This window comes from Trichosurus vulpecula, chromosome 1 (assembly GCF_011100635.1).
Source record: "Trichosurus vulpecula isolate mTriVul1 chromosome 1, mTriVul1.pri, whole genome shotgun sequence".
NCBI classification, from domain to species: Eukaryota; Metazoa; Chordata; class Mammalia; order Diprotodontia; family Phalangeridae; genus Trichosurus; species Trichosurus vulpecula.
Genome location: NC_050573.1, coordinates 392,617,296 through 392,642,370, shown reverse-complemented (window position 1 = coordinate 392,642,370; position 25,075 = coordinate 392,617,296). Strand labels below are relative to the sequence as shown.

Here is a 25,075-nt window from a genome sequence, read left to right as displayed (position 1 = left end):
CAACATATTGCAGCAGATTAATACAGAAGCAGATATAAGAATCCAACTGTCTTCACTAAGCTAAACATTGAAGATTCACAAAATATGTAAAATAATACCAATCACTCTTTTCACCATTTTGGTAGGAAATATAGTTAATATGTAATGGGGTTATAATTGTTTTAAATGAATTAATAAATAAATAATTTAAAAATTATTAGTTTTATTGTCTAATATAGTAAACATCAATATATAAACCACATAAACAAAAGCTTTTGGAATCCTAATAATTTTTAAGTGGGAAGAAGAATCCTGATATGAAAAAGTTTGTGAACCTGCCAAAAGGAATTTTGCTAGATTACACATTTGTTACAAGAGATGGCTTCTACTGAATATATGGAAGTGATGGCTGGGAGTAGTAGGTTAATGGAGAGTAGATAGGCAAAAGAAAAAGGGACAATAAGACATTTTTTAATGTGAAGAAAACAAAAAACATTCAAAAACTTTGACAAATGGAGAGTTTCTAAAATACTTTGTTAAATGTTTTATATATATATATATAAATATACACATGTTTGTGAGTATACATATTTTTATTATTTTATTTATTTTTTAGAAACTGGTCTTAGCTCAGTTTTTTATACAAGTTTTGCGGTGTTTACATATTAAAATGTTTGTGACTAAGTTTACAATAAAAAAGAAAAATTAAAAATCCTAACAATTTGAGCTATTCTAATATGGAATGGGTTGCCTCTGGAATTAGTGGGTTTCTGCTCATAAGTGGTCTACGAACAGATGCTGGATGACTTCTTATTGGAGTTGTAATGGAAAGGATGCTCCTTTGACTGTAGGACTGAAGAGTTTCTGAGGGTGACTCCCAGAACCTTCAGGAAATTACCTTTTTCTGTGGGGTGTGTTCACCCTGCAGCGTGTCTAAGACTCTTAAAGAGGGAAGGGGAGTGGGGCGGGGGAATTAGTGGAGAAAGGGAAAAGTGTAGCCCTCAATCAACATGGCACCCTCGGCTTCAATTGCCCTTCCTTTATGGCCAATAGAGTTGTGGTTTTGGGGCCAGGACCTACTACGTTGACCAATTAGGCCTTGCATGATGCAACGAGGGTGACTCTAGGAGGGTTGCAGCAAAGTAGGGCGGAGGTGGTGCAGAAACAGCTCTCACTAGAGGTGATTTGCAGGGGTGGTCACAATGGTTTTGGGTAAGTTTGAGTGGAAGGGGGGAGGGTAATAACTTCTGTTCATTCATTCATTCATTCATTCAACATTTATTTGGCATCTATTTTGTGCAATTTTGTGCAGTGAGCTGTATAAAGATTGATTTATCTTATAGTCCCATAAGGACCATAATAAATAACATTTATGTAGGGCTTTAAGATTCTTAAAGCACGTTGCATGTATTATCTTGCGCAGTCTTCAGCTGTGAGGCCCTGTGAGATAAGTGCCATTATTATCCTAGTTGTATAGACAAGGAAACTGAAGTTGTAAGTGACTTGCCCGGGGTCATCTAGTAACCTATGTCAGAGGAAGATCTTGAGCCCTCATCTTTCCAACTCCAGGAGATATGTGTACATAGAGTACACAGGAAAGGAGGATGTAGTAAATGCTACAAAAGTGTTACATGCTAAATGCTGGGGAAAGTGAGGACGTACCTTCGCCCCCTTCACTTAAAGGGTGTAGGTAGGAGAACAGCAGGAGAAAGCTGCGCCAGTCCTGGAGGTGTTGGGGTTGCTATGACGCAGGAAGTGTATATCCCTCCTCCTACCCTCGAAGTTCTCTGCGCGGTGCTTTGCAGTTGCTTTGTTAGCACATTGCACCGTACAAAATAAGCGATTGATGCTTTTGTCACTTTCAGTTTTATTGATGTTTTTACATTATTGATGTTTTACATTATTTGCATTTATAGTTGCTCTGACTTTGTAACAAAGTAAAACAGTTAAGTAAAACTGATACAGTGACTTCATCTGAAAGGGAATGCAACATTTTATATCTGTAGCACGCTCCTTTTTTATTTCCCCCTTCCACATAGTACCGCATTGGGGGAAAAAAGAAAAGTAAATTTCTTGCAGCAAACATTCATAGTCGAGCCCAGCAAATTCCTTGCTTCTTGACTCGTAGGGGAAGGAGTGATTTTCCCCTCTCGTTTTAAAGGCAGAGAAACTTTTCAGTATTTTTGTTGGGTGTGTGTTTCTCGTCCTGCGGGGTTCTTGTGCATATATATGTTCATTCATTCCATGAGAATCTGTTAAGTGACTGCAGCTTTTGCAGCTGGGATGTCTGCTGGTTTCGGTTCCGAGGGTCTGGGTTGATTGGCTGGGTCTGGGTGATTCTCTCCCCTGCGGTGGAAGGGTGGAGGCTTCCACAGCAAGTCGTGAACTAGGCCATCAGGGATGCCTCCACTTTACTAGGGAGGCTTTATCCTTTGGCTTCTTCTCGCTTGCCCTGATGTTCTTTGTACCCCGAGAGCCGGGACCTGGATACAAAGTAAGGGGTGCAGCTACCGACCTGGATGCGGGCGGGGCTTAGTTCCGTGTTCCGGAAGTTCTCGTTAGCGGCCTTTCCCCCTGAGCTAACATGGCGGCTTCGGCGTCCCGTGCCCTCACCTCTTGACCAATCGAGCTGAGACTCGGCTTTGAGTGACTGGGCGATCGGGGCGGTGCCAGTCTGATGCAACACATGGGACGCGGGGTAATTCGGGAAAGTGCGGCTGCAGTTGCTTCTGCTACACGTTTCCTGCTGGGGTCGAGGCTGGGTTGAAATGGCTCTAGAGGTGACCCACGCGGTGGCCGGGCTCGGGCTGGGTGAGTGCGGGGCCCGGGACGAGGTGAGCTGCCCGTCGAGAGATTTCCGGGGAAGCTGGGACAGCGTGGGCGCCCGCTGCCCTGGCACCCTGGACATCCGGTGGGGCCCAGACTGGGGCCCCCTGTGGTGTTAGACGACCTTAGGCCTGAAGCCAGGGGCTGGCCGGGCCGGGCCGAACCTGGGGCCTCTGCCATTGCTGCTTGCTCCGGGTCATTTTGATGCACACCCCCCCACCCCCATCCTTCCCCTAACATCCCTTCCCTCCCCTCTAATAGCCTCCCTATGAGAAATAGGTAATTAATTAATAACTCATTAAGCAAAGACCTCCACGTGGACCCGTGATTAACACCTGAAATGTTTAATCTTAGTGAAGTTTTTGTGTTTATAACATGTCCAGATTTGTAGCAGAAATATAGTTTCACGTGGTGGGATAGTGGAGATTTTCCTTATGTTAATAGGATTCTAGATTTAAATCTGGACACCACTGCAGAGATCTTCTAGTTCACCAATCTTAACCTTTTTTGTGGCATGGAAACCTTTAGTAATCTGATGAAGTCTATGGATCCCTTTTCTGAGTAACTTTTTCTTAACGTACAATAAAATACATAGGATTGTAAAGGAAACCAATTATATTGAAATATAGTTAGCAGAATATTAAAAAAAAAAAGCAAGTTAATGGGCCCTAGGTTAAGAAGCCCTGATTTAGCTCCTGATTTTATTTTTTTCTTATTTTTAATTAACAAGCAATTTATTTTTTTCCCCTCTCATCCTCTTTAAAAGAAAAAAAAAGAGAAAAACCCATGTAACAGATAGTTAAAACAAATTTCCATGTCCAAAAATGTTATGTATCATTCAGCATTTTGAGGCTGTAACTTCATTGTTAGAAAATGGTTGGCCTAATTCATTAACTGTCCTTTGTGTGTTTTTTTTTGGCAGGGCAATTGGGGTTAAATGACTTGCCCAAGGTCACACAGCTAGTTAAGTGTGTCAAGTGTCTGAGGCCGGGATTTGAACTCAGGTCCTCCTGACTCCGGGGCTGGTGCTCTACTCACTTCACCACCTAGCTGCCCCATTAGCTGTCCTTTGGAATCATGGTTTGATCATTTTACCGTTGGTTGTCTTTCAGTGTGACTGTTGTCTAAATTGTTCTCCTAGTTTTGTTCACTACGCTGTATCAATTAGTGTAAGCCTTCCTGAACACGCCTCAGTATTATTCCATTGCATTTAATATAGTGATTTTTTTTTCAGCCATTCCCCAACTGGCAGGTACCCTTTACTTTCCATTTTCTTAATTGTTTTTCATTTTAAAGACTAAGGAGGGATTCCCAGAAAGGTTAAGTGCCTTGTCAGTATCACTGAGTCAAAGAACTAGTAGGAACAATGTCAGAATTTGAACTCAAGTCCTGATTCCACATCCAATATTTATCCTACTGTACTAGGATACAGGTAGCATTAAAATGTAATGGTTTTATTAAAGAATGGGGTGGTCCAAGGTGGTTATCATAGTAAATAACTGCCATTTTTCAGCCAGTACTATACATGTAAATGGCAGCATAATCTTTCTGTTAATTGATAAAGACAAAAAATAGGTTAATGCAGTTGGAGTAAGTACCTGGTATCTGAGAGAACTGTTGACATAGTTAACATGGCAATTCTTTTCTTTTTTATTAATAGGGGAACTCTATGTCTCAGATCGAGAGGGGAGTGATGCAACTGGTGATGGAACAAAAGAGAAACCTTTCAAAACCGGCCTAAAGGTATTCTGTCCCTGCTCACTTAAAATTGAATGATACCTAACGCGTATTATAGTGGAAGAAGTGATGGACTTGAAGTCAGGAAAGTCCTGGATTCAAATCCTGCATGACCTCAGCCAAATCTCTCAATCTCTCTGAACTTCAACTTCACAGAATTGTTTTGAGAATCCAATGAAATAATATACGTAAAACACTTTGTAAACTTTGAGTACTATGTAAGTAGTGAAATGATTGAGGATATATGTGGATTAAGAATCAGACCCTAACTCATTACCCTCAGAAGTTTATGACCTTCAGCATGGACCTCTTCTGTGTTCTTTAGCTAGTCCGCCTGTTTTTCCTCATTTTACTTTTCTTTAATGCCATTTCTACTACCTCATGCAGCACATAAGGGACTGTGATCCTTTCAGTCCAAATCGGTATACCCGTGGTGATTATAAAACTATTTTTTTCAGTTTTTCAAAAAAGATTTACCATTTCATTTTGATCCTTAAATGCCTTTAGGATGATCTGGCTTAGTTGACTTTCCATGTTTTCTTTAAACTTGTTTTGCCTTCAGTTGTTACTTAATGGTTTTTAATTTTTTAAAAACTTTTTAGCTTATATTGTAATCTTCTACTTTAATGACTTTGGAGGTGAACTTAGGTTCCTAGTGGGCCTGCCTTTGGCAGTATCTGCCACAGCACTGTCTTGGTTATCAGGCTGTGTCTGCTTCCCAAGGAGCTACCTAAGCTGAGTTTAGAGATGCTCCTTGTTGCTTAGCTGGCCTTTTAGTGATGAACTTTTTGGATGGGCCATCCATGAAAGGAGGACATGTAATGATTAGTGACAATAACAATTACAACTCACATTTATGTGGTGCTTTCGGGTCTACAGATCAGCTTTATAACAGTCATGTGAAGTATTTTTGAAAGTGGAAGGTGAACTAAAGGACTAGAAGTTAGGCGTTCCAGTTTTTCCATTACTGGTTTATGTTGTAATTCTGAGCTCATATATCAGTTACTCTTAAACCTGGTTTCTAAAAAAGATTGTAGTATCATCAATCATCAGTTAAAGCTTGAAGGAATCTTAGAAGCCATCTAGATGAATCTCATTTTTTGTTTTTTGGAGGGGGGAAGGCAGGGCTATTGGGGTTAAGTGACTTGCCCAAGATCACACAGCTAGTAAGTATGTCAAGTGTCTGAGGCCAGATTTGAACTCAGGTCTTCCTGACTCCAGGGCCAGTGCTCTACTCACTGTACCACCAAGCTGCCCCAATCAATCTCATTTTTACAAATGAGAAAACTGAGGTTTAGAGAAGTTAAGTGATTTGTGCATGATTATATAACTTATTGAGGAAGTTAGGAGATAGATAGCTAGGCCCAGAGTCAGGAAGATCTGAATTCAAATTCAGCCTCAGACACTGGCCTCAGTTCCTCATCTATAAAATGAGCTGGAGAAGGAAATGGCAAGCCACTCCATTGTCTTTGTCAAGAAAACCCCAAATAAGGTCACAACTGAACAACAGAAAAATAAAATCAGCCAACAATAAGCCCAGTGAGATCTTTTTTTCTGTCTTTCATTTAATTGTGAGATGGTGAAGGTGTGATCCATTTTAAAATAGCCTTTGCATAAATGCCTCCTTGTTCTCCACTGATACTCTCATTGAGGATGTCCCGAATTCATGTATAAATGACCTTCGTAAAAATTGTGTAAGCCCGGGGCCTCCAACATGGATGTCTGTATGTATATATGTACATGATCTGCATTTCTCACCTTTGTTTACTTACTTCAGTGCCATTTTTACTTTTAGTGCCGTCTTTACTTCTTCCACAGTTACTTCAGGTTCAGTGATGTTAGGGTCCAGGTATAACGGTTTCATCAACCTCGATGGAGAAGTCAGTCAATCAGCAAGCATTTATTAAGCACCTGCTATGTGCCAGGCACCATGGAAGCTACTAGGGATTGAAGTACAAAGAAAAAAATCTCTATTTACAATGAGATTACATTTTTTGGGGGGTTTTGTTTTGCAGGGGGGAAGGCAGGGCAAGTGGGGTTAAGTGACTTGCCCAAGGTCACACAGCTGGTAAGTGTGTCAGGTGTCTGAGGCCACATTTGAACTCAGGTCCTCCTGATTCCAGGGCCGGTGCTCTGCTCACTGCGCCACCTAGCTGCCCCCTGAGATTACATTTTAATGGGATAAAACAAATCTTTTCCATTTCTTTTGTCCTATTTCTGTTTTCATTCTTAAATGCCTTGGGATGACTTTGCTTAATTGGATATCTTACCAAGCTTATGTTAGACTGACTTTCTTCTGCTTCTCTTTGCAAATTATGTTGCTCATAATCATCATCTTTTTTCTAAGATTTTAGCAATGGGTTTATATTCTAACTTGGTATTTGTTTTTGACAGCCATCTCTACATTTGGCAGATGAGTCATTTTCTGACTAAGACACTTTGTGGATCCATTTGATCTTGTAATAATTACTTTACATTGCTTTGACTTTTAGGTGAAATTATTATAGTCAGTGTTTACATTATTTTATATCATTTCTGTTGGCCATTTCCTGGTTTAAATTTTCAATAGCTTATTTAGATAATTCAGGATTAAATCACTTCCATTGTACAATATTTTCCTCATCATTGTTTTTGTTTATCATGAATTCTGATCTTAGCTCTAATGATTTGATGATCTGACTGCACGACAGACTTAGGGATAACTCCTATCCCTGAATAATTTTAATGTAGACAGTTTTATTGTGATTTTGTTTTAACATGTCCAGTGCCAACCAATTATTTATTTTAAAGTGTTCATGGTATAGAGGCACAGAACTTCTGTGTATATATAAGGCTTTGTTTTATTTTCATTTCTTCCTCCTGAATCTTTCTCATATCTCTCCCCATCCTTTGATTTTAAGTCACAAGTGTCAGAATAAATGTTGATTTGATTTGGAGGGCATTATCAAATTCTTTATTGAATTTCTCTACCAATTTATCCACAGCAACTGATAATGTTGTATAACTTAAAATTATTATCTTCATGTTGGTCTCCTTGTAAATACTTATCATTAGTACTGCAATGTGTGATGCCCAGTGTCCCACAAAATCATATTTCTTAAAGTTTGGGAATATACAATAAAAATTACTTTGCTAACTCAACCCCTTTCTTTGCATCTCCAAGGAGTATCTGTGAGTCATCCTGCAATGTCCTTCTTTCCTGTTTCCATTTATAGCAAGAATGTCAAAATTAATAGGATTAACCTCCTCCAAAAATATGTCCACACAGCAGTCACTGGAAAAAATGTTGCATTTGGAGTACCAACATTCAAATTAAAGTTGGTGGTCTGTGTGATTCTTAACATCCTCTACCCCTTTTCCTTCCACTCTGCTGCTGTGACTACAGAAAAAGAAGGGTGCCATACAGCACCTAGGGCCATTTTTTATTTTTTCATAGTTTGTGGGTTGCCAAGGCTAAAATAGCTTCATAACTAGGTGACCACTTTATTGATGACAAGCCCACAACAACAGTTATTCAGGAAATTCTAGATTTCAGAGTATTGCTCTGTCTCAGTATAATATCTCAGCCTGTTACCACAGTCTCATTAGTGAGGAGAGTCAAGTTTTTGTATAATATGCCTAGTACAAGAATTACATATAGCACTCTCCAAACCACTGAGATTTGATTTAATAGATTCCTGTCATAGTAGCTTTTCTAGTTATATGTTTGTCTGTCTGTCTGAGCACCCACACATTTATTTATTTACTTCTAGTCCTTTTGTTCATTCCAGACTAAAATTGCGATGTTGGCTTTATTCAATTAAAACTCTTTATTTCCTAGGTAGTAAGGACAATTAGGTGCTAGTCAGGTCTGGTCTGGGCAAGTTGTATCAATCACAGCTATAACCAGTGTGTGTGTGTAAACACATGTACATACATATACATACATATATATTTTATAATGTAGCTATGATGCTGTGCTTTTAAAATAACCCTTTTACAATTTGTTGCTTCCCAAAGCTCTTTTTGCTCTGAGACTTTATAGCTAGGGCTGACTTAGCATCTGAGTGTCCTTACTACCTAAGAGACTTAAGCAAGTTTTAATTGGATAAGGCCAACACTGTGGTTTTAGGCTGGAATCTGCATAAAGATTCAGAAAGAGATCACAAGTTGGTACAATTAGAAAGGCCACTGTCCTTATGATAGGAGCCTATCAATTCCTTCCTGAACCATTCCCCTGAAAGACTGAAAAGAATTTCAGTGAGGTGGAGAATTTAGCTAATTATGCATAAATTCAATTAAAAATGTTAAATATTAGATGCACCTGAAACTGTCTTTTACCTCAAGGATAGAGATTGGAGCTGTGATTTTATTGCTATGAGGAAACTCCTTCTAATCAAACAGGTTGACGCTTTATCTGCAATTCAGAGTCTTACAGAATTGCCCAGAGCACTGAATGGTTAAATTAATTGCCCAGAGTTATGCAGCCAGTGTTTGTCAGAAGCAGGACTTCTATCTCTGAGGCCAGTTCTCTGTGGACTACACCACACTTAACTCTGTGCCCTACAAAGTATATACATATATTATAAGGTGGGGAATAAGGAAAGCAGAGAGATCACTGATCAGAGGCTTTGGGGGGAATAATTGGGGAAGAATTCATTTTGACTTGGAAGCATTGGAGAAGGCTAGGTAGAGTATATGGCACCTGAGCTTAGCCTTGGAGGAAGAGAAGAGATCTGAAAGATAGAGATGGGTTGGGGAGGGTGAAGGGGCAGGGTTCTCCCAGTCACTGGAAGTCACCCAGGCAAGTAAGTGACATGTTGAGGGAAGAACTCATGGTCCTGTTTGATTGAAATCTAGTTGTGCAGGAAGGTGGGGGGAAGGGAGACGGAGGGACAGGTAATGTGAATTATGCCTGGGAAGGTCAGGTGGGGCCAGATTTTGGAGAGATTTAAATACGATGCTGAGGTATTGCATTTTATCTTAGTCACTTAGCAGGAGAGTTACATGGTCAAATCTGTGCTTTAGAAAGGTTATTTTGGCAGCTTTATGAATGATGGATTGGAAAGGGGAGAGGGATTAAAAGATTGTTTCAGGGTCCTGGCGAGTAATGATAAAGGTCAGAACTAGCATGGTTGCTATGTGAAGTGGCGGTGGATGGTGGGAGGGAGAAAAGAGAATGGAGGGAAAAGATGTTTTGGAAGTAAGCTCCACAGAACTTGACACTTGATTAGACATGATAATAGGGAGAGGAAAAAAAATCAAAGATCACGCCATTGTTTCAAACTTGATTGTTGCTTTTTGCATTCAGATTATTGGAAGGAAGACACTTTGCATTTCTTTATTGTCTTAAGCAGTTAATTTTTTGAGAGTTTTTAGAAATACTAAAATCTGCCTTCCAGGTAGTTGATGTTGCTAGATGAAACATCTTTAAATAAGTGAGATATTTGTACAATTCTAAATAGAGAGACAGTCTGGTAGAGCAGAAAGGATGCTGGTAGGAATGCTCGGGTGTTTTAAATCCTATGTGTCCATTGTCATTTAATCTTTTTAAGCCACAGGTTTTTCATCTTGGGATAATAATAACCATAGTACTTAACTTCATAGGGTTTTTTTTAGAATAGAAATGGTGTACATGCAACATTTTGTAATTCTTAAACTCCTACTTAAATATGAGCTGCTGTTCTATAAACCTTATATCATGAATATTATAGATCTCTTTTCTTATTTTTAAGGCTTTGATGACAGCAGGAAAGGAGCCATTTCCTACCATTTACGTGGATTCACAAAAAGAAAATGAGGTTGAGTATCTTAACAGTCTATCAATTTGTTCATTTTAGGAATAATTAAGCTTACTAATAGGCCTTACAAATAAATGTGCTTGTTTATCTCTTTTTAGAGATGGGATATTATTTCCAAATCACAGCTGAAGAACATTAAAAAAATATGGCACAGGGAACAAATGAAGAATGAATCTCGAGATAAAAAAGAGGTAAGTAGAGAATGAGATTTTTTGTTTCTAAATTTTGTCAGGTAGAAGTAATTTTCTGACAAGGTACTTTATCTTTAACATTAGGCAGAAGACATTATGAGACGAGAAAAAAACCTAGAGGAAGCAAAGAAGATTACCATTAAACAGAATCCAAATCTTCCAGAGGCAAAATGTGTAAGCAGTCAGATTGTTCCATGTCTCGTGCAGCGTAAGAATTTTTGCATGTTCAGTGTCTTGAGTGTAACTGACCAGAATATTCCTTTTAAGCTGTTTTCCTTGTTGACTCCTTAGGCATGGGAAAAGACAGCTTTTGAGTTAAAAGGTGTTTTATCATTTAATAACCAGCATACCTGATTTGGAGGTACACAGAATCAAATTGCTTTGATTCTTTTGAGTCCTTTATTTCTGCTCTTCTTATAGTGCAACAACCCTCTCCAGTGTTGCTAATGACCTCATTACTGCTAAATCCAAAGACCTCTTTTCAATCGATGCTGAATTCAGGAGAAAGCAAATAGACTGATTTAGGTGGAACATAGAGTATATGGAGGAGACTGATATGATATAAGCCTGCACAGGTGGGATGGAAGCCTGATTATGGGGGCTTTAAATGGCCAGCTTAGGAGTTGGCATTTTGTCCAAGGAGTGGGCAGAAGCTACTGAAGAATTTTGAGCAGGGGACCGACGTGATCAGACTAGGAATATCACTCCGGTGGCTATGTGAAAAATTAATCACAAAGGAGAGAGACTGGAGACAAGGAGACCAATAAGGAGGCTACAGCAGTATCGTTGTAAGAAATTGTGAGGATTTGACCTGGGAAGGTGCCTGTGTGAATGACCAGAAGGAAATGGATGGGACATATATTGTGGGGGTAGAAGTGAAAACTCAGCAGCCAGTGGGAGATGTGGGTTGCTAAGAGGGGCAAGAAAAGGGTGACTGAGGTGGGAATCCCAGATGCCTACAAGTGTGCTCATAACCTAACAGAACCGCTATCTAGACAGAAAGAAGCTAATGAGTTTCGTTTGGGCACATTGAGTTTGAGGTGCCAATGGGACTTTTCAGCGTAGATGAGTATTTCTCACCTGCCCATTTCTTACTGTTCAGCTTAAACTATTATAATATTCTCCTATTATTCTGGTCTTTTTTCTTTCCTTTCATCCTTAACACTTTCAGCCAAGTAGTCTTCATAATGTGCCCTTTGGTCATATTCTCCACACAGTACCCTTCACTGACTTCCCATTGTTTGCTGACTATTATTCCGGTGTTCAAGGCTGGCTATAATCTAGTTTGAACTACCTTTCCAAGTATTGTTTCACATTATTCCCCTCATGTAGTATTGGGGCAGCTAGGTGGTGAAGTGCAGAGTGCTAGGCCTAGAGTCAGGAAAACTTCGAGTTCAAGTCTGGCCTATCTTGCAGACAAACTGGACTACCCACTCAGGCATTATTGTTCTTGACTCTCCTTTCTCTGTATCTTTACTCCTTTCAACCTTTTCTTCCATTCTAGTCTCTGTTGAAATGACTCCCTTTTTGCAAGGCCATTTCTTTTCCATGAAGCCTCCTCTGACTGCTCCGTGCTCCTAAGCTGAAAATGGTTGCTTCCCTGCAGAAATTTTTCTAGCATTTTACCTAGATTTGTTAGCACTTAATCAAGTCTCTCTTGTAGCTATTTGTGTCTATGACTTTCCCCCCGTGTTCTTGGAGAGCTGAAATGAGGTCTTGTTTCATCTGGTATTCCTGTTCCCTAGCAGATTCCCTTTCACATAGTGGATGTTTTGTAGAGTTTGATTGAACTTCGCTGTGCTTGCTATATAACTGATTTTTACACAGTGGGCTAAAGGAATGTGTAGAACTGAGTATAAATTTCTTTTCATTTTTCTCTAGTTATCTTTTGGAGCTATTTCCCTAGGCCTACCCCCTGGGTTTTCCCTCTTACCCTTCTGCTTCATAAATTAAGAATCTCTTCTCTTTTGTGTGTACTTTGCCTCTACACTTTCCCGTACCTGCGACCCTTGTAAATAAGATTCTAGCTGCCTTTTCTTGGATCGTTCATTCCCAAGGCCCAGGATCTACTTAGAATACTGATTAGCTCAGTGATGTCAAAGGAGGGGTTCTATTCTGACCGGGAGTCGAGATTTTTGGTGCTTCAGTGAGCAAGTTTCTCTTTTTTATAGCATCAGGGAAGAGAAGTAATACGGAACCATTTTTATCATCTGGTCAGTTCAGGGAGGAAATGTTCATGTTTGGGGATCTGTTGCAAATATGATCCATATGGCTGAAACTCCCAGATGGCTTTGACTTTCTTCCTTATTCTGGATTAGAAATCAAGAGAGCTAGATTTTAGTTCTTTCATAAATAGTTTTCTAACCTTAAGTAAAATTTCCGATGTTTCTTTTAGCTCTAAGGCTTTGTGATCACAACCTCTCTGACTCAGTTTTAAGGTCTGTAAAATAGGGATATTTGCTTTGCCTGCCTTCCAGGAAGTACTGTGAGAATTGTTGTGTGTTTCAGCTTTACAAGTTGAGTTCCTGGGCTGACTCATTTTCTTTACTCTTTTCTACCCTCTCTCACTTTTCTGACCACTTTTCTAGTTTAATGAAGTAGCTTTGAATATCACTTCTGTTGTCTGATGTTCCAGACAACCTCAGATTTTATATTGATTGTGGATTTTATGGTTCTTATGATTGCATTGTCCACATCATTGGTGGAAAGTTGGGTTGTGTGATAAGTGAGGGATTTTATTAATAAATTATAATTCTTACTTGACAGGTAAAGGTTCGTGCTTTAGAAGCACATCGAGGCCAACGAGTGAAGGTGTTTGGCTGGGTGCACAGGTTACGTAGGCAAGGTAAGTTGGTGTACCCTGTCTATTTTTAAAGTCTAGTAGACTTACCAGGATGAAGAACATCTCAATATTTACTTATAAACAGTTGTAGTAAACCTAGTGCATTGTGCTGTAGCTTGTCCCATGTTACAGAAAGTCATCTCAAGTAAGTGGCCTCTTTCAAACTACATTTGATATTTTTCTTTTAGTATTTCCTTCTTTTCTTTCTTCCTCTCCTTCTGTTCTCCCTTCCAAAGAGAGAATTTTTTTTCCTGTATTTTTCCTTTTCTCTAAGAGGCAGGGGTGAATTCATCTTGACTCCATCCCCCGTCCCTTGGACTGATCTACTAAGTTCCTTTGTCATCCAAAGTCTAGAGATTGCCAGCTCAGCCCTTCACTTCACCACATGAGGTCAGACAGATCCTTTACCTTCTGTGAGCCTTAGATGTTGGACTAGATCAGGGCTTCTTCACCTGGGATCTCTGAACTTCAAAAAAATTTTGATAACTATATTTCAATATAATGGTCTCCCTTGTAAGCCTGTGTATTTTATATATTTAAAAAATCATTCTGAGAAACTTCAGTAAGCTGCCACAGGAATCCATGACTTTATAAGTCTGAAAACCCCTGGACTCGGGGGGATCTCAAAGGCCTCTTCCAACCCTCTTTCTAAGATCCTGTGATCCTGGACAAATGGAAGCCTCTCTGAGCTTCAGTTTCCTCATCTGTAAAATGAGGGGGTTGTTTACCCAGGGTCCAGGGATGTACTTTTTAAAAAATTGGTGACTTGGTTTTCAGTTCTATGTATTTTACGTGTTTAAAAATCTTACTGTGGGAACAGATCTCTGACCTTTTCCATGCTCATGGCACAAAAAGGTTAATTGCTCCTGGACTAGGATCACTGAATTCCCTTCCAGGAACCTGTAGATTCTGTGACACTAACTCGATATGTGGGCTTAGTCATATTACTTCAAACTCTCCTGTACCAACTTAATTATACTAAATTATGGGATTATTTTGTTTTTAATGAGGATCACATAACATAATAGATGTGAAAATGCTTTGAAAACATTAAAAGCACTATGGTAATAATATAAATGGATACTTCTCCAAAGGAAAGCTGAGAAGTATGGTGAGTTTGATAAACTCACTATACTTTTGTATAGTTTGTATAAACTGCTACATAAAAGGTGAATTATAAAAATCTTAAAAGCATCTCTAAGAAAAAATTTTTCTTTTTGTTTTTAGGAAAGAATTTAATGTTTCTTATATTAAGAGATGGCACAGGATATCTTCAGTGTGTCTTGTCAGATGAACTGGTAATTATTTTTATCTCTCCTAAAAATGGCCCATCTTAAATACCCAAGTACTCTATTATATCTGTGGCAGTTGGCAAAAGGATAGCTTTCAGCTTTTTACTAAACTATTTTTAAAACCTACAAATTTGAAAGGAAGACTTGAATAATACTTTGCTGGTGAGAACCTAAGAAATTGCTGTGAATAATGGTTGGAGACACTATGTTAATTTCCCTTAAATGAAGGTTAATTAGTTTCATTGTTTTAAATAGAAAATTTGAGGATATCTATTGTATTGTTGCTTTGGGGTGTGAATTAGGTCTTTATAATTTGTGTCTTTCTCCTTCCAGTTTGTAGTCATATATACCCTCACAGTCCCTACAGTAGAGATGCATCTTGATTTCCTCTTTAAAAAAAATTTCTCTTTAACATTAAAAATTTTGCCAGACATTAAGAGTAAGGACATTGGCTGTTGTGTTCAGAATTTGAAAGGACTAGACTTGTTTCGCACAAAGGAAATTGTTCATAAATAATACCTCCATATTATAAAGGATATGGTAATCTAGTTAAGTAAGAGTAGAAGATTCTGCTAAAAAATGACCTTCTTTCTTGTATAGTGTCAGTGTTACAATGGCGTGGTCTTGTCTACAGAGAGTAGCGTGGCAGTATATGGAACGCTCAATCTTACCCCAGAAGGCAAGCAGGTAAGTGTGTGGAATTATTTATCAAAAATGCCTTAAATAATATCTGCTAAAAGAAGACCTTCAAATTATAATCATGAGACTTTAGTGTTTATGCTCTAGTTAACATGTTGGCACGTTTAGTTGACCACTGAGAGAACAGCTCCTCATGGAGGAAAAAGTAATGTGATTGATTAGCCACCAGAGGGAGCCCCCAGGAGTTAGATATTGGCAAGAAATACTTCTAGAGAGGCGCTTGCATTTGTGTGGAAGATTGGATTTAAGGCATTAAAATTTCTTGGCGAGCAATGTGATTGAAAAATAGCAGGAGTTAAATTTTTGTCCCATCAACTATCTTCTTGGTTAACCGTCCCCAAATTAGCTTCCTTATACCTTGTTCAGCCACATTATGCAGGAGAACACTTGCTTCCCTTAATGATTAGTAGGGGACTGATTTTTCATCTTTTGTTTCAGATAGAAAAACCATTTAAATGCTTACATTTAAATAGTCCTTTTCAGTTTCAGTAAATATTAATTTTTTTTTAAACTGTTAGTCACAATGTGAAAGACTGTATGTTGTCAGTGGATAGAGAGAGCTGACCTCAGAGTCAGGAAGTCTGGTGTTCAAGCCCTACCTGTGTCATCCCCTGGCTGTGTGATGATGGGAAAGTCACTCAACATCTTAGTGCTGTCAGCTGACTCTTGAAAGATTGTGAGTTAAAAGAACATAGAAGTTCCCTTACTGGGAATTCCCTTTACTGAATGAAAATGAAATTACAGGTTTGGGTCAACCTCTGATGCAAAATTCATAATGACCTAGATTAGAATTGTTGAATAGTATAACATCTGTTTTGTTTTGTAATTATTTTTCCCCCCAACCCCCCAATCCCTTTTTTCAAAATATACTTAGGCACCAGGAGGCCATGAGCTGAGTTGTGACTATTGGGAATTGATTGGCTTAGCCCCTGCTGGAGGAGCTGATAACCTGATAAATGAAGAGTCTGATGTAGATGTTCAGCTTAATAATAGACACATGATGATCCGAGGAGAGAACATGTCCAAAATCTTGAAAGCACGTTCAGTGATCACCAGATGCTTTAGAGATCACTTTTTTGATAGGGGATATTGTGAAGTAAGTATTACATGCTTCTCTGTTGTATAAAACTTTTTTTTTCTCCGTTTTAGAACAACAAAGGCTAGCTGTCATTTTAAAGGTATTTTTAAACTACTCATTTGTCTTTTTTTTTTTATTAACAGGTCACTCCTCCAACATTAGTACAAACACAGGTGGAAGGCGGTGCTACGCTTTTCAAACTTGACTATTTTGGAGAAGAGGCATTTTTGACTCAGTCATCACAGTTATATTTGGAGACTTGCCTCCCAGCTTTAGGAGATGTCTTTTGTATTGCTCAGTCATACAGAGCAGAACAGTCCAGGACACGAAGACACCTAGCAGAGTAAGGGAATGCCATTTTCTTTTTTTTAATCTATTCACAGGAAAAGCATCTTGTATGATACCTTTGTAGCAAGACTTTGATGTGTATAGTATATGTGTGAGAAATATAATTTTAAAGAGTAATTGAAATTTTGCTTTCCCTAGGAAAATGTCAGTTATGATACTCAGAAGTGGAATGGAAGAAATGTATCTATTTGTTCACTATGACTTTATCCTATAATTGTTAGAAAGTAAGAAAGAAATTGCTGATTTAAGGGACCCCAGTATTCTAACTGAATATTAATGGTTATTGTTATTGGGATGCTACCTTCCTTGAGTTTTCCATTATTAAAATTCCTTGCATAGAGTAAAATTAAGTCAAAAGCCTAGTGGCCCTGAAATGGTCTGGTGTCATCTTTTTCCTCAGGTACACTCACATTGAAGCCGAGTGCCCTTTCCTGACTTTTGATGATCTTCTGAACCGTCTGGAAGACTTGGTTTGTGATGTAGTAGACAGGATCTTAAAATCACCTGCAGCAAGCTTATTATATGAACTCAACCCGGTATGTATTCTAATGGAATTGTGTAATGAACTCAAACAGTTGAAGATATTTAAAACCAAAAAAATGACTGGCTTATGATTTTAATTTTGTAATAATTTGGTTTATAAAAGAGAGTGTTCTTGGTAACATCCATTATGTATTTACTGAAGTTACAGTTTTGGTTAAAAAAATGGCCTTGGGGCAGCAAGGTGGCACAGTGAGTAGAGCACTGGCTCAGGAGTCAGGAGGATCTGAGTTCAAATCCAGCCTCAGACACTTGACACGCTTACTAGCTGTGTGACCTTGGGCAAGTCACTTAACCCCAATTGCCCTGCCTTTCCCCTCCAGGAAAACAAAGAGTCTTAAATGATATACAACTGCCTGCTTTGCAGTTCTCCACATCTTTTGGCAGTGGGGCCTAGGCATTCAATGTCATTTAAATCCTAAATGATTCACTTGAGTATTTCATAAGGAGACTTTCAGTAGTACTATTTGTCATTAATGGGAAATTCCTATTCCTTTTTGTAGAAAACAGGAATGTAGGAGACTCGCGTCAATTTGTCTAAGATGTTGACAGTCAATTTTAGACTCCTAGGAACCAGCATTGCCCTGATGGCTAATAAAGCTTCTCTAACTGCTCCGACTTGCTAACTTTGAGCCAAGTAGAGCTCATAGTTAGAGCATGATGCTGTTGAAAGCATGGTTGTATTGTAGCCCAATTGGATTTGTTCAGAGGAGGGAATATTGTTTTGCCTTGGATGGACTCTAAGAGATGGACTTTGGATCACAGAGATGGTAGTGTTGGGCTGGTTCAACATAAATCCTCCTCACTTCTGGGCAAGTCATTCTGGTCTTTGCTTTTATCTGTAAAATGAAGGCACTGATCTTTTAGGATCGCTAAGGGCCCTATCTACTGTAATGGTCTGTGACTGGACGTAGTTTTAGAAGTCATTTCTTTAGAAGTTATTTTAAAATTACTATGTGTTTTCTCTTTTCATTATAGACTTTTACACCTCCCAAGAGACCTTTCAAACGGATGAACTACTCAGAGGCCATTGTGTGGCTAAAGGAACATGATGTAAAGAAGGAGGATGGCACCTACTACGAATTTGGAGAGGTAAGAAATGTTCTGCAGTATTGGTTTTCCTTTCAGGGGGGACATTGCTTGTAATGGAGCATAGTTTTTATATAAAAAAAAAAAGTCAGTAAATAAGAGGCATCTGCCTCTTTAAATTTTCCATCAGTGCTTCAGTCTTCCTTATTTTCTTCCTTTACATCAGCAGTGTTTCTCTGGGCCAGGTGATAGTATTTTACCCAAGTCCTTGTTTATTCATTTGCTGATTCATGAGGAAGAAGGAATAGGGTAGCCATTGAAGGTGCAGTGTGGTGAGCTGGTTAGGGATAAGAGACAAGAAGCAGTCAGAAGTTATAAAACGAAAAGCCTGAAGAGAGGAAAAGGAGGAGGTGGGAGGTGGCTGGGTCCCACTGTCCCACTGACCTACGATCAGTCATGGTCCTGCTGCTCGGTGTCATGCATACTTTAAAGTTGCCACTCCTGCTTTTGCCCCCTCCTCCTCCAGATGCCTTTCTGCTGCTCACTTATCTATAAAATAATAATTCTCTAAAATAATAATTCTCTTCTAAGTACATACCAGGTATAAACAATCTGACAGGTTTCCTGTTGGTTATTAACCAAGGGATAGCCGGGAAAGCCAAAGGTTATAATAATTTTATCATATGTGCAATGACGTATACATGACAGTAACATTCTTTTAAGTGTCTTCATCAATCTGTAAGTTGCAATTTCTTGTTTCACCTTGAATATATGTGATGCCCTAAAATGCATATTCACTCAAACATACTTAAGGCATGAAAAGGATCTATGTAAAAACTGACTTTGGTTTATCATCATCTAATGTTTTTAGCTAACTATTTCATGTGCAGTTTAGCCTTATAAATATGACATTCTGGCTCACCTTTTGGATGTGTTTTCCTGCCAGCCAAAGTCTAACTGATAGTGGGGGTAAAGAGTTGCAAATAACCGTGAATGTTTATAGATGGCCATTACTTTCTGTGTAGATCATTGATATTCTGAAACCATCCCTGATTACCTAATACACCTCTACTTCAGAGCTAGATAAAATTAGTCATTGCAGTAATAACTGATATACCCAAGCACACATAATGGGTTATATATATTTGTCTTTACCTGATTTGAGCAGTATGTTGTCTGCATTCCTTTATAGTACTCAGGGAAGCACAGAAATCTTTTTACTGTTCATTTAGAATTCATTTAGAATTGAAGAATTTTGGAACATGTTAAATTTGCTTGTTTTGAAAATGAGGCTAAGCTCCCTACTTTTTGTGACTTGTCTTAGTATGTTGCATCAATAGGACAAAGGCCTGGTGCTGAGGGAGAGAGTTCCTGGTGTCTCGTTGCATTTCTAGTTGTAAATGTTAATGAAGTCTTGTTTAACCTCAGGATATCCCAGAAGCCCCTGAGAGACTGATGACAGACACCATTAATGAACCAATCTTGCTGTGTCGATTTCCTGCAGAGATCAAGTCCTTCTATATGCCGCGATGTCCTGAGGATTCCCGGCTTACTGAATCTGTCAGTTGGTGATTCAAGTAGTATTAGAAGCCCTTTCTTTTTAAGGGGGTGGGGATCACTGTTTGGAATGCTATGTAGCTTATTGTTTAAAACCTCAAATATTTTCTTTCCAATACAAAATTATAAAAATGTTTCTGAAATTGTCGTACTTATCAGTGGGCATACGATTTGTTAAATTTTAGTGCATGAACAATCAAAGTAAGCTTTAGAGGTGCTTTTGGAACATGGTTCTGGCTCTCGTTTCACCTATAGAGTAATGCCAGCATTTGTTTTTTTTTGAGTATTAGGGATGTAATTTTAGTTTGCTTGCCTGGTAGCAGCAGGCCTATGCAATATCTTATTCTCTTGTTTTTTTGTTTTTTTTTTTAGGTAGATGTGTTGATGCCAAATGTCGGTGAGATTGTGGGAGGTTCCATGCGTATCTGGGATGGTGAAGAACTGCTAAAGGGATATAAGAGAGAAGACATTGATCCCACTCCCTACTACTGGTACACTGATCAGGTACTTATCTTATTGACATGTGCTATGTAACGCATTTCTTTATTATTTGACACAACTTGGTCAGCTTCACAGGTAAATAACAACATACTGTTTCTTGTAAAATTTTATCAAATTGAACTAAATGGACAGGTTAAGTTTAGCTTAGACATTTTCTAGTTTCTAATTTATGGTTTAGTACCTGTCTTTTTGATAATAACAAATTATTACCTTATATTTGGACTTCCTTAGGATCTTCAGGTTAGAACATTACCTTACAGTGATGGGATGGGATGATTACTTTCCTACAATTATTGCAGCCATTAGATTGGGGTGTTTAAGCTAGTTTGTAAAGCTGCCTTCTTTCTGTTGGTGGGCCTTATCTGTTATTCTCTTTATCTCCCATCTCAACTACTTTATAAACTTTATAAAGAGTTTTATATAGCTTATATATATATTTACATATATATATTTATATATAGCTTATATAGAGTTTATAAACTCTAGATGCAAATTTTTAGTTGCCTCATGGACACTATACCTAGATTTCCTATTAGTACCTCAAACTCTAAAATCCAACTCTAAATCTTTGCCTGCAAACCTGACGCTTTTCTTGTCTTTGCTGTCTCTTTTAACATTACCACAATTCTCCTAACCACTTATTAAGGCCTCAGAGCCGTCTTCTGATTTCTTCTGTTCTCTCTCCATACATTGTTAGTTGCCAAGCTCAGTTAATTCTTCTTTGCAGTGCATCTGTCCTCTTCTTGCCATTTCCAGCGTCAGATCTTTAATACGCCTCCCAAGACTAATTTAATGTCCTTGTGATCGTTTTGTCTGCCTCTGGCCTCCCCTTCCAAACAAACTTTCATACCACTACTAGATTAATTTTAATGCATGACTCTGACCACAGCATTCCACTGTTAAAAATTTTCATTGGCTTCCCATCATCCAGAAGTTGAGGGCTAATTAAGCTCCTTATATTGGCGTTCAAGGTCCTCTACAATCTGGTTTCAGTTTATCTTCGTCTCTCCATTTGTTATCTAGCCAAACTGGACCACTCACATACATTCTGTGCTTTTACATCTTAAGTCATGCAGCTTCTCATGCCTGAAATGGTCATCTCCCTTCCTCCATGTCCAACTATTGAAATTCTAGCTATTCTTTAAAGGACATTCCAAATGCACTTTTTCCATGGAAACCTCCCTATTTCTTCTATGCCAGAAATGAGCTTCCCGTCATGAACAGTCATAGCGTCTATGGAATGAGCACAGAATTTGGAGTCAGGATTTGGGTTTGAGTCTAAGCACAGTCATTTTCTGGTTGAATCACCTTGGGCAAGTCATTTTATTTCTCTGGGCATCTCTTTCCTTGTCTATACAGTGAGATCCCTTCCACCTCTAAATTCATGATCTTATTACCTTTTTTGAATTTTAATCTGTTTATTTTTAGTTTTCAACATTCACCTCTCTAAGCTTTTAGATTTTCTCCCCCTTTCCCAAGGTAGTGTGCAACATGATGCACTTGTAATTTGTTTTCTTAGAGCCGTTTGTCTATGTCTTCTCTCCTCCACTAGATTATAAGTTCTTTGAATATAGGTGTCATGTGTTATTTGTCTTTGTATCTTGTACAACATCTCAGTGTCTGTCTTGCATTTAGTCTTTGATGAATATTTGCTATTTGTTGAATAAGATGAAATTTGAAAATTGCCATTTAACCCTTCTTTTAAAATTTGTTTTTGACAGAGAAAATATGGTGCCTGTCCTCATGGAGGATATGGCTTGGGCTTGGAACGATTCTTAACTTGGATTTTGAACAGATACCACATTCGAGATGTGTGCCTGTACCCACGCTTCGTCCAGCGTTGTACACCCTAACTGTCCAGTGAGTGACAGCAATAGGAAAAGGTACACACAGCTTAATGGAAAGATACAACTTCCCAAAATGAAATGATCCATCTCTTTTTTTTTTCGTTCCATCAGTGTCACTGTGTTATCTTTTCTCATTGCTATAAAACAGTTACAATTATTTGAGATGTCCCAGGAATAAAATTACCTCAAGTGATATCTATGTTGTCATCCTTAGAAAAATAATTGCCATTGTAAACATTGGGGAGGGATATTGTGGCATATTAGTGTGCAGTTACTAACATATTTAAGCTCTTGATTACAGTTTGTATAGGACCATGTGTCTCGTGCCATTTAGCACTGATGGCAGGTATTTCTACTGTGTCCTGAAATTTTTATGTTCTTTTCTGTGTTCCTGCAATTCTTATGTTTTGAGATTTGTAGCATCTTATTCTTTCAGTGAATTAAGAATCAAAAGCTTGGAATAAAATTGACAGCTAATAAATAGAATGTTAAAGATTTGATTGCTTCAATATAATTGTTGTTCACCTGTAGATATCAGAATAAAATGTCATTTTCTTGACCTGTGGATCCATTTTATTATAATAATCTGATAAGCATTCCAGAGTTTAAATGTATTTAAACAGTTTTGTTTATTACAGAAATAGGAGAATTTGCAGGATTCTTCAAATTGTTTAGATCAAAAAGTAGACAGCAGTATAAATAGTATTTGGGGGGGTAATTAAATAATTTGCAGGGTTTCGGTTCCATTTTTCTGAAGAGTTGGGCTGCTTTTCTTCTGGCATTTACATAAGTAATCAAGAATAAATGAGTTCAAAAAGAATTGTCAGCCAGAATATTAATATATTGATTAATAATTTATTAATACAGATAGTTGTTTGAACTATCTCATTATGTCTTGAGATCTAATCATCTATTTTCTTCATTCTCATTGTACTTGACTAAATCACTCCAGCTCAGATTTAGTTAGTTAAAAATGCATGTCATATATACTCCGTTAACTGTAATCTTGAAAATTAATAAATGACAACATGTAGAAATATTTTGCTTGGATAATTTTTTCACAGCTGAAAATCTCTTGCATTACCAATATGCTGCTTGCATTTTGATAATTTTCTGAAGACATACTTTTAATTTACATGTTAAAATGTCAATATTAGCATGACTAGAAATGGGTAATATCTAAAACTATGTGCTCTTAATTCCTTTTTATGTATGAATTGAGTTAGATCTCATTTGTTGGTGTGTTTTAGATACTAGTTAAATTTTATTTAATTTTGCAATTCAGAATAAAAGTACCAGTGAAATATTTTTGTAGTTTTAAGAATTGAGATAGTTTTAAGGGTACAAATAGCTTCTAACAGATTTTACTTAAGGTATTTAAGCAATATTTAGCCTGCAGAAGTGAGGCTCTAGTAGAGTAAATGTATATTTCATGAAATGTTTTGGGTTCTACGAATCTAGCACAGTAGAAGTGCATAATGAATTTTCATTGAATTGCATTTGTTGAATGAAACTAAAACAGGACCTGAACAACAGTTGGAACAGTGGGTACAATAAAAGCACCCAGCTTGGAGGAGCTTAACTGGGGCATGAGTAGAGAAGATAACACCAAGTCAGTGGCAGTGAGATCTTGGCACAGCTGCAACGAGGCGTTGGTTGCTCTTTCAAGAAGACTCGGCCAGGGTAGAGAACAGTAGTAGGTACCTGGCAGCCAAGCCAGGGAATTAACTGTAAAGGTCACTGCTCACTGCTTCACACTCTTAATAGCGCCCTACTGTGACTTAGTTACCAAATTGCTCTCTCCTGCCTCCCTTCTTTCCGCATGTCTTCCCTTCCTCTTTCCTTGATTCTCCCCAACCCATTTTTCTGTGCTATTTTCCCTCCTTCTGCTTCCTCTACTTTTCCACCCCAAAGTTCCCTGGATAGTTGCATGGTCAGTTTAAGTTTGGAGTCTTGGTGATAACATCATTTCATAGAGCTTTGCCATGACTGTAACCCTGGAACAAAGTCAGCTGGGACATTGCTGATTTGGTTATGTATGATCTCTGGTTTCTTCTGAAAGAAGTAAAAAGGAATTATGTTTCAATATTTGATGCTAATACTGGGTCCTCCACTTAGTTATTCCACATAAATCAGATTTTAGTGTTCAGGCATAAACAATACTTTAGTTGAGAAATTTTGTTGAACTTGGTTTTCTTCTTTTTTAATAAGTTTATTTTTAGTTTTCAACATTTACTTCCATAAGTTTTAAATCCCCCCCCCCAGCCGAATGGCATGCAATCTGATATAAGCTCTACATATACATTCCTATTAAACAGTTTCATATTAGTCATGTTGTATAGAGGAATTAGAATGAATAGGAGTGATCATGAGAAAGAAAAACATAAAACCAAACAAAAAAAATTGTTTGCTTCAGTCTGCATTCGGACTCCATATTTATTTTTACGGATGTGGATGGCATTTTCCATCATGAGTTTTAGAATTGTTTTAGGTCTTTGCATTGCACACTGGCTGTTACTGTGTACAGTGTTCTCCTGGTTCTGCTCACTTCACTCAGCATCAGTTCATGTAAGTCTCTCCAGGTTTTTCTGAAGTCTGCCTGTTCATCTTAGTATTCCATTATGTTCATATACCACAACTTGTTCAGCCATTCCCCCAGTGGATGAGCATCCCCTCTATTTCCACGAACTTGGTTTTCTTAGCACTTCCAACCAGCTAGGTGGCAGAGAGGAAGAACACGGGACCTGGAGTCAGGAAGACCTGAGTTCAAATCCTGCCTCAGACCTTTACTAGCTCTGTGACTTCTGTTTGCCTCAGTTTCTTCATCTG

General features: G+C 38.2%; 1 protein-coding gene across 2 annotated transcripts; it reads left to right on the top strand.

Annotated features, from left to right (window-relative positions):
• The first annotated feature begins 1,094 nt into the window (after positions 1 to 1,094).
• NARS1 (asparaginyl-tRNA synthetase 1) lies at positions 1,095 to 23,285 on the top strand. 2 transcript variants are annotated; one of them, XM_036765108.1, is made up of 15 exons: positions 1,095 to 1,191; positions 4,466 to 4,548; positions 10,257 to 10,322; positions 10,421 to 10,513; positions 10,598 to 10,687; positions 13,280 to 13,358; positions 14,583 to 14,653; positions 15,248 to 15,334; positions 16,221 to 16,442; positions 16,568 to 16,767; positions 17,173 to 17,308; positions 18,291 to 18,404; positions 19,770 to 19,901; positions 20,271 to 20,402; positions 22,121 to 23,285. In XM_036765108.1, the coding sequence occupies exons 1-15, from the start codon at positions 1,182 to 1,184 to the stop codon at positions 22,250 to 22,252; spliced, it is 1,647 nt and encodes a 548-aa protein (XP_036621003.1). In that variant the 5' UTR covers positions 1,095 to 1,181; the 3' UTR covers positions 22,253 to 23,285. The 2 variants fall into 2 exon arrangements, with proteins under 2 accessions (XP_036621003.1, XP_036620999.1); XM_036765104.1 differs by lacking the exon at positions 1,095 to 1,191 and adding an exon at positions 2,536 to 2,790.
• Positions 23,286 to 25,075: the final 1,790 nt, after the last annotated feature.

What these genes read in the sequence shown, in the direction of transcription:
- NARS1 (XM_036765104.1), top strand. Translation starts at nt 2,748, where the DNA reads ATGGCTCTAGAGGTGACCCACGCGGTGGCCGGGCTCGGGCTGG. An exon ending in GGTGGCCGGGCTCGGGCTGG is followed by an intron (nt 2,791 to 4,465) that starts GTGAGTGCGGGG and finishes TTTTATTAATAG; the next exon opens with GGGAACTCTATGTCTCAGAT. An exon ending in ATTCACAAAAAGAAAATGAG is followed by an intron (nt 10,323 to 10,420) that starts GTTGAGTATCTT and finishes ATCTCTTTTTAG; the next exon opens with AGATGGGATATTATTTCCAA.